This window comes from Clavelina lepadiformis, chromosome 1 (genome assembly GCF_947623445.1).
Source record: "Clavelina lepadiformis chromosome 1, kaClaLepa1.1, whole genome shotgun sequence".
NCBI classification, from domain to species: Eukaryota; Metazoa; Chordata; class Ascidiacea; order Aplousobranchia; family Clavelinidae; genus Clavelina; species Clavelina lepadiformis.
In genome coordinates this window covers 10,567,924-10,577,557 of record NC_135240.1, presented here as the reverse complement: position 1 = coordinate 10,577,557, position 9,634 = coordinate 10,567,924, and the positions used below count along the sequence as shown (strand labels likewise).

Sequence of the window (9,634 nt, the reverse complement as noted above, 5' to 3'; positions counted from 1 at the left end):
CGTAAGGAAATCTTAGCAAACACGGAGAACCTGGGAAACCCACTGAACCCGGGGAATCCAGAGTACCAGGTATTTAGAGGTACCTGCGCTAAGCTGGTTATTGCAAAACATAATAAGAAATAAGTTATGCTCACAAACTATCAACGAATGGAAAAAAGCAGCAAAGCTTGGAAGCTTAAAACGTGCAAGATGTTAACCAACTGATGCTCAGTCCCGTAGCTAGACAGGGTTCAATAAAATCTAGGAGAGGCTTGCATACTAAGCTTCGAAATTACTTTGCATCATACTACTTGCGGTTCTCATTAATGCTGCGAAAATCATAAACATTTCCAGGGCTGCTTTTATCCACCCGCTTCGTCAAGGATTAGCCCATAGGAAAGGGAAAAAAGAACGCACGGATTACCCATTCGTATGGGCTAAAAAGAATATTTCCATCTCTTAAAATAATTGTTGGAAGGTTAATCGTGTTGGAATGAGTAATCCAACCGAGCGATAGGTCGAATAAGTAATCCAGTCGAACTGCTGTGGCTGGTCATCGTACGGTACGATCCAAGCAAGTTCTAAAGACTGCTTAATTGTTGCACAGTGCAATGCACAATGGTGTTTGAACTGGCAATCCAGCCAACGATAGACCGGTACTCTAGTAGCCAAAAGTCACTTTTTCGGGTTTGCAGTGCTCATGCAATGTATTAAATTGAATTTTGGTAATTGCATGGTGCTTTTATTCAGCATCAGGTTGAAATAGTTTTGCATTCAAGCTGGTGTGATTGCATCAATTATATACAGGTGGCATACCACTGCTGTGGCATAAGGTCAAAGCGTTTCACAGCAATCAACATGGTTTTCTTTATTTGGCGGCTAGGATAGAAGTATAACTTCATATGTCATTTTAGTTCGCTTCCATTAACCTTTGTGGTAATCTTTAATTGCTCCAGCCCCACTTATCTGGCTAGCTCTTAAGCAAGTTCGGAATGATACACATATGTTTTTTATTGCTTGAATTTAGGTATGTTTATCAGAAGCACTGAACTGGAGCAAGCATTGGTAATACCCCAAGGGCATAACAATGGTAGTGCTACTGGGTAGTGAACACTGCCTAATTGCCAGCTCTAACCATTCGGCTACAAAGCTGGCTACTACTCAACATTGCTGCTTTCTTACATAACGAGCTTGCAGAGTACAGTGATCTTGTGTGATTGTCAGAGAACTTCGAAATCCTGAGTGGAGTGAATGAACAACTTAACATTGTAGTATTTCAAAAAGGAAATCCATCTGATATGCAGATCATAAGCAAAAGGCAATCATTTAATTTGTCTTGACTTTCGATAAACGAAGGTTTCAATCGTTCTCAAAGAGTGCTATTTGTCGATTATATGCATTCATGAGTTTGCAGATTATTACAAATTAAAAATGATAATAAACGGCCTCTAGAAAATAAATGTCTTGTGTAAAAATATCCCTGTTTTACCATCAGCCTGCTTCCTCTGAGCAAGATGTTATTTGGCAACACAAACTAGATGTTTGAGCTTGAGTCAAGTAACAACTGGGTAATGCTGCCATCCAAAAATTGATGACTATGTATTCCATGGGGAACATGGGGATACAATAGCTGGATATGTTGTAATCTTTATTTTGCAATCTTCTTTGTGCTACGTTCACAAGTTACACTGTTTGCCATTCCCTATTTTTACAGGGTTGAACAGAAACAACCATCTCCAGATAGCAGGCAATTAAGTCCCCCACGCCATCCTTAGCAGTGTAGAGCCAGTGAGCAATGGGTATCTTGATTTTATTTATCCGGCTTGCTTTTTTGCTGAGGCAAATAGTTTTGGGAGGAGCAATCAGAGTGGCTCCGCTTCATAATGTGCAAGGTAAAGAGTGACTCTATCGCACTGAAGCCCAGCAGGTTCAATGCTCACAAAAACAGAAAAATTGTCATGCTGTGGGGTTCTATAGGTCTACATCCAGTCACAGGACGCTGTTTACTATAACAGTGTAGATTTGGTGCCCAATGCCCGTTAGTCATTTTTTGACCAAAGATTTAAATTTTCTGCAAGGTGTCACAAGGTGAGCTGTTGATGTTAGCTTTAAGCTCACGTTTTGCTACCTTGGTGTTAGGGTAAATGGATGCTAACACTCATTGGTAGCTTTATTCTCCAATTTTGGATATATGCATTGGCCAAGGGTCAGCTCACTGTTTCCCAATTTTTGGCCGAGTACCCGATCTCTTGGTGGGTCGTTATTTAAGTTCACTCACCACTTGGCTCAACTGTGATGGGTAATTAATTATAAATTATTTATCTCCATTCATTAAGAACAATTAGTCTATTGGCAAAGATGCTGTCATTATCACAGTCATGTGTCATGAGGCAAGGTCCATATCTGCTGGGGACTCGCTCAGCATACATAACTTGCTCTGTTGACATTGTTTGCGCTTACTCAGTCATGTGAGTCACAGCAAGAATGCTGATATACTTCAAGACCTTCTATGGTAAACAAGCCACTAAGCGATACTGTGTAGTTCGTACCGCACTACACATCAGGGATGTTTTCAAACGTACCCAAAAAGGACAGGCATCAACGCAGACATCTGGGAAGTGCTTGTTGATATGCAGATCATGCTGTTAGTAGTGGCATCAAGTGAGATTAGGAGAAAATAATTTAAAGAGAAACAACAAAACATAGTGACCAACCAGCAGTCAGAGTAAGTCAGAGCACACGCTGTGGCAAAAACTGCTGTCCGAGAATTTTTCTGCTAATCGATGTAAGATGCTGCGCTTAGCGAAATTGATTACTTTTGAATGTGCTTCATTGCTTTTTAACTTAAGACAAAAGAAGGTTTTGTTAGATTATGCAGAGTTTTTTTGATGGTAATAATTATTGTCAACAGTAAAATATTTTGATTTGATTTCGTATTTTAAATTCTTAAATTAAAACTATTTAAATTTTTTAATTTGTTTGGAATGCAACATTATCCACCACCAAACATTGTTTGCCAGCTGAAATCTTCTGTTTGATGCACATTGTGAATGACTGAAACTTGGTTATTTTGGGAGAAACTTCACTTGGAAGTAAATACATAATGCATGAAGTTGTTTAATTTGGAAACGTTTTTTCATGTGTACCCCTTTACTGACCTTTGTTGTTGTTGTTGTACCAACTTTACCCTAGTTTGGGACCATGAAATTCTGAAGCCTGTCTTGACTTTTTTATTATCTGTTTTACATATTCTTGTAATTATTTCAAAATATACCACTACCTCCGACTAAAAAGTGTCAGTAAGATTTGTTCTACCTTTCCAAGAGAATGTTTAGAGTTATTACTGAAATGTGTACTTTGGCTCTAGTGCTCTTGATTTGAATCTTAGTCCATGCGAAAGCAACCATCTCAAGTGGCTGCCATCAAAATTACGACAAATAATAGGTTGTTGTTGTCTAAACGATTGCTTTTCTGCGAGGATTGAAAACAGCACTTCATTTTGGTGTAATGTTTTCAAAATAAAACTCAATTTCTTCCTGAAGCCACCTACTTTGTATGCTTTTCAGACCAAACATTTCAATTAAGAAAGTTACGATTAGCAAAGTTTTTGAAGGGCACCGGTTACTACAATATATATGATATAATGGATTTTAGTTAAAACATCCTCTTAAAAGTGCTTGTAAACAACTTGCCACCTCTTAAAAGCCATCCACTTTGAACAGTAATGCTGGCAATTTATTCTCAACTGCATTTAAGAATGGCCTATTTAAACAAAAATCTGGTCAAAGAAGTTGTGCAGATAAATGGCTATTTACTCCGAAAAACAATCGCTTATTACAAACAAATATCAAGTAAATTGATTTGGAACATTTGTCATTTCATGTCACAGCTACTATCGCTTATATTTTTACATTTTTATAGCATCAATGCCCATAACTTGGTTTTGCTGAGACAGACAATGACCTCACAGATTAAGTGTTTAATTCACATCAAAGTATGTGCATATAAGCTATTAGCCTAAAGAACATTGTGATATTGTAATACTATAGTGCTGTAGGAAAAGACTTACGTGTACCATATACATAAAAGGGTTGGCCAAACTTCTTGATAATCTTTGAAGCCTTTATGATTTGAAAAGGAGTTGCAGTTGGAACATGGCGCTTACTGTTGATTACCAAGCACCAAGAAAATCATATCTGTGCACAGTAAATTTTTGACATCTGTAAGACTTTAGTGTTGAGCGTTTGCTTTTAATGCAACATGTGCCCTAAGTTATATTATTTATTAGGACAACTATCTTTATGTGTGTATGTTCTATTCTTAATTCATATTGAGTGGTGATTACTTCTTACAAAACTAATTTTTATCCAAACAGTTTAGTTTATTGCATGTTTTAATTTTTGTAAAATTGTTAAAATTTTGTCGTACTATTTGCTCTTTTCTGAGTAACATGGCAAGCACTAGAAGATCTCGGTTAGTTCTTCATGTATAATAGCTAACTTATATGTATATATCTGTTGTATATTTAATTCGATCTTTGGTCATAAATAAGTAAATGTTAGTAATAGTATGGCATTTTTTTCATGTCACTCTGTTTATTTGCATGCAAGTCACTAAAAGTGTTAATAAAACGCTATTCTGAATTGCCGTCCAGATGGACGTAAGATATTTCGTGTAGATACAGACAAGCTGTGTTTTCAATTTAAAAAAAAAAATTTTTGTGTCTCACTTATTAATGATTTGATTTGCATTGTTCAGTAAGGACATTTCACAAAGCCAGCGGGATATGCTTATATCTTTGTGGGAAACAAAAGGTATGAGAACTGCAAAGTCAGAGCACCTCAATGAAGCAACCATTAATACTGGTTTAAGTAAAAACCAAATCAAGGTTATTCATCGTAGATTAAAGTTTTATTTGCCATAATTCATACTTGCTATAGTTATCAGCTCTTTCAGTATTACCGCAAGCTGTAGAACTGCACTCCCTGCTTTACAAACAAGTTACAGTTCATTACTGTAACTCTATGCTGTAATTTCCGCATGAAGTAGGCTATTATGATAGAACTCTGGTTGAAAGATGCCATTACGTACTTTAAGTTCAAAGATTGCAACAGTTGTCTTCGCCAAAATAATCTTGTTGGCTGACAAAAAGCTCTGTTCCTTGTCCGGGACAACTCTCCAACTTAAAGTAGTTATTGCATGTTTATTGCATGATCTTACAAAATGATTAAAGTTTGTCCCTTTCTCAGATCTCTTGTATGATGGTATGTTAAACTGCCACTACTAAATACTTTTGCCGCTTGTTTACTAGCGTTTTGACAACTGCTGTGTTTTAGCGCTGGATTTACAATTACAATGCATCAATAAGGCGAAGGGTTCAAAAAGTTAAACCTTTTCGAAAACGAAGAATCACAGGCTACAATCTATTTTGTTCTTCCATTAAGAAACAGAATATTGGTATTTTTAATACAGTTGCATGATTTCTTCCCAAATTTTCAAGGGAGAAGCTTCTAGACAGCATCACATGTGTTTCATTTAAGATATGTACAAGGTCTGATATTCTGGCTGGTTTGCTTAATTGATCGCTTGCTTCATTGAGTCATTAGCATTATGTCGTTAAATGCACAAATGTAGTTCTCACTGAAAATAATTTTCATTGTTTTTCACCCGATAAATTGCATTCATTGATTTCATGCTTACTGTGTTCGTTACTAAATTTGCATGTCGTAATTTTTTTTTCTCGGTTTGATTGTGAAACTTGTGTCACAGTGTTAGTTGGATTAGTGAAGAGCATGATACATAATGAATGATGCATGACTTGAAGTGCATGCTATTTGTGACCTCACATGATACGTGTGTAATGAATTTCCAAAAATGTGTTTACTGTTATGTTGGTTATTAGAAAGCCTTAGATATCGAAGATGTTAACATTGATTGACGCTGTTAAATCTTAAGAGGTGTAAGCTTCTACTCAACTTCAAAATTTACATAAATGAAGGTTTCACTATGTTAACAGCTGAACAATGAAAGTACTAGTTTAGACAAGTTATCAAAGTGTTTTGCATGAAGTAAGGTCTTGCCTGTTTTCAGTGTTCCTTACTTTCAATTTATGTTCATTTTTTTATAAAGCTTTCAAATGTTCTGTACTAATTTTTAATTGCTGTTTTTCAAGATTTCAAACTCTGGGGTAGCAGGTGGAGAGAACTTCCGAAGCAAACGAAACAAGTTTGGAAAGAGAAAGCAAAGACCTTCAATTCTGAAAGTTCCATACCACCAACTGAAATGGATGGAAATATGAAAAAAAAACTTAGACAAAATGCAATTGCTCGAATAATTCAAGCTGTATGTTGCTGTTCATATTATACTATGGTGTAACCGTGCTGTACACGAAACAAAGGTAACTTGTTCCTGTTTTAGTGTGGTGAACTTGAAGAAATTGGTGTGGCGGTTGGTGGAATGGCATTTGTTAACGATACATTCAATGCATTTGGAAGCAGGGATGTAAGGCCATATTTCTTGGAGCCAAGTGTTCAAAGTGGCTTTATTGAGATTTTACATGGCGGAAAAGGTAATTTTATGTAATTTACTGTGATATTTCTAAACATTTGTAAGAACATGATTAACTACAGTTACATTTACTGCAAGCATATATTAAAAGGAACTTTTATAGCACTTATTTTTTAACTTTAACTCATTGAAGATTTTTTTTGCATATGAACCTGAATGATATTAGTGTCATTATTAATCACGTTAATCATAAAGTATGAAAAAATTTTCATTACAAGTAACGTATGCTATATATTTGTATACAGCTTGCAGTACTTCAAGACAAAAAAACACCGAATTGCAAATGAAAGTTCGAAAAATTTTTAATAAGAAATATTGTAAGTCTTTTTATGACAACAAATTGTCTTTCTTTAGCCTAACGGTGTGAAATAAAAAATTTTATTATTAGTGTTGCGTATTTTTCCAAGCAATAGAATGTAATACAATAGAATTGATGCTAATTGTTTTATCTTAATTATATTAAGTTGTGTTTGTGCATGCCTTGGTATCTTTGCTCTGGTGCTTTACAGGTGAGACAATGCACAAATCCAATGGACGTATGCCGTATGCTAAAATTAACGAGTTCAGCATCACTGGAATGCCTTGTGGAATCCCCTTTCGAAATCCTGGCAGTTATGGTCCAGTCGATTGCCAGAAAATTATAGATGAGCAAGAAAATATTATAATTATGAAAAGGGGGTAAGTGATGGGATTTCTGTAATCTTTGCATGCATAAAGGGATTACATTGCAAATTTTACGCATTGCGCTTTCTGTTATTCTTGTTGCTCTTTATAGCAATTTGGAGCTGGCAGAAAACAATTTAGTTCTTTTGGTGACAACGGAAGAATGTGAAAATGAGGAACATTTGCACTTTGCTGAACCAACACATAGAACAGTAGATTGGTAATTTGTTCGTGATTCAGTGTTATATGTATAACGAGTAAAAATTCCCGTATTATACGGAACATAAGGCGCACTTTAAATCCTTTTTTCTCCTCATAGATTGATCGTGCGCCTTATAAGCCGGTGCGCCTAATGTATGGATCATAATGCGTATGCGCATGCTCACAACGTATTTTAATGAGCTTTATACGGTAACACATGTGCCTTATAGCCATATGCCCTTATAGTCCGATACGCCTTATGTATGAACAAAAAACTAATCAAAGCAATTTATTGACAATGCGCCTTATAGCCCGGTGCGCCTTATGGTCCGTAAAATACAGTACATCATTTGGCAGTTTCGTTTTGGTAATGTTTGTTATTTTTACATTGCCGTACAACGGTGCAATGATTTCTTCTGACCAACCTATTGTGCTAATATACTGTACAGTATATAATTATATCACACACGTATTGGTGAGCGGATAGTTACTTTTCGCTAATTTTCCTTATTTGTACAGTTAGATTTGTAGTGTGCCTCTTTTATAGTCTTTTATTATTAACGTAAGTTGCGATCATTCATTCCATTTTAGCACCTCATCCTTTATTTATGTCCGCATTTTCGTCATTGTATAAAGTTAACATTCGTTAAAATTGTTTGTTGTTTTTTTACCTATTTCACCGTCTTCAATATTTTCATAATTTTGCTTTTCACTTTTTGACTGCGCTTTCGGAAAATATACTGTGCTGAATCAAAGCATTTTTAGTGATAATGACTCACTGCTGTATTTTGGTACATTGATTTTCTATTAAGGCTTAATTTAACATTAACGTTTAACTTAATTTAACAAAATTCCATAGTAATATGGGGGTTCAATATCACTTTTCGTGACACTTTCACTAAAAAGTAGTTGCAATATGTGCAAAACTTTGATATGTAGCCTAAACGAGTCAAACTTGTAAACGATTACGTTAAAAGTCAATGAAGTGACGAATACAAATGGACGTAACATGATAAGAGGTTTCTTTGATAAGTTGGTCGCATGCTAATTTTGATGTGGCCACATTAAAAACAGAAGATCGTGATGTAAACTTCAAAATGTTACTCACACCTTTTTAGGAAGGTTAAATTAACCACTTTAAAAAGGACGCAACCTAACAATGAAAATTCTATGCAATATAAGTTGAAAGCTCTTATCTCTTATTGACGTGTTGGTCGAACACATTTCATCGTAATAATCTCTTCTGTCGTATGATATGATATTATGACCTGATATTATTGAAGAGGTAGGCGAGCTCAATCGCTGCAAGGCTATAAAATTCAAGTTTGTCATAAATATCTCCAACAATATCATGTCGGAATTTAAAATGCTTATTAACACTCAACATGTGTTTATAAAAGTAGCCTATAACCCTTTTGTTGTATGACATTTTGATCCTCTTTCTGGTTCACATGGTAAAACAAGATCAATAAAACGCATTTTTAGATCTTTTTGCCGGTTTTGCCAACTATTAAAATTATGAATAAGTTTAACGAAAAGAAAATTTTCTCAAATGGTTAGTTTTTTTTTATTAAATCTGTATTTTAATAAAATATCAAAAGAGAAACCTTGGCAAGACTTACAACCTACTGTTATTATTTATTGCATCGCTTCAGCAATTATAACTTTAAAACTTAGTGACACACCACATCACGTCCTTTACCGCCGTTCTTTTCTCTTGACGCTCTTTTCTCTTCTCTTGCAGAGACCCAATCCCAAGAAGCTAGCGCTGTGGACAGATCTATAAGCTCAATACTATCAATACTGCTCACAGTGTCTTGAACAATTTCGCTGGCCGGTCAGCTTAGTCAATACGCCCGCGCTTTTTCTCATCCAACACATTCGCCACGCAACTGACTGAATGCGGAATACACGAAAAGAGGGACCAAACTTGTTGGAAAAGAAGTGTCTGACCTTTAGAGGTTAGAAACCCCTGATGGCGAAAACATCTCTGGCCATTTCTCTCCAAATGACTTCGCTGCTGTGCTCTATCAAACAAAGCCAAGCAAGGTTCTGGGTCACAAAATTTCAAGAGCTTTTATCATCGTGATTTAGGGCCCGAAGATTTGTTGCCCCTATCTCTTTTGTGTGTCCTCTTGAAAGTCCGCAAACGCTTGGTCTACCCCTGCGTCGAAACCATAATCGACAACTTCTCCCCTGGTTGAATTCCAGGTCACCCGTATGA

At 35.8% G+C, this 9,634-nt stretch overlaps 1 protein-coding gene across 3 annotated transcripts; it reads left to right on the top strand.

The window, feature by feature from the left end:
- The first annotated feature begins 490 nt into the window (after nucleotides 1-490).
- LOC143451607 (uncharacterized) lies at nucleotides 491-8,165 on the top strand. Of its 3 annotated transcripts, none has more exons than XM_076952325.1 (7): nucleotides 491-4,452; nucleotides 4,738-4,867; nucleotides 6,152-6,321; nucleotides 6,397-6,547; nucleotides 6,792-6,863; nucleotides 7,056-7,224; nucleotides 7,322-8,165. In XM_076952325.1, exons 3-7 carry the CDS (start codon nucleotides 6,262-6,264, stop codon nucleotides 7,431-7,433), a joined length of 564 nt encoding a protein of 187 aa, XP_076808440.1. In that variant the 5' UTR covers nucleotides 491-4,452; nucleotides 4,738-4,867; nucleotides 6,152-6,261; the 3' UTR covers nucleotides 7,434-8,165. The 3 variants fall into 3 exon arrangements, with proteins under 3 accessions (XP_076808440.1, XP_076808432.1, XP_076808426.1); XM_076952317.1 differs by having other exon boundaries at nucleotides 5,316-6,321; XM_076952311.1 differs by having other exon boundaries at nucleotides 4,738-6,321.
- Nucleotides 8,166-9,634: the final 1,469 nt, after the last annotated feature.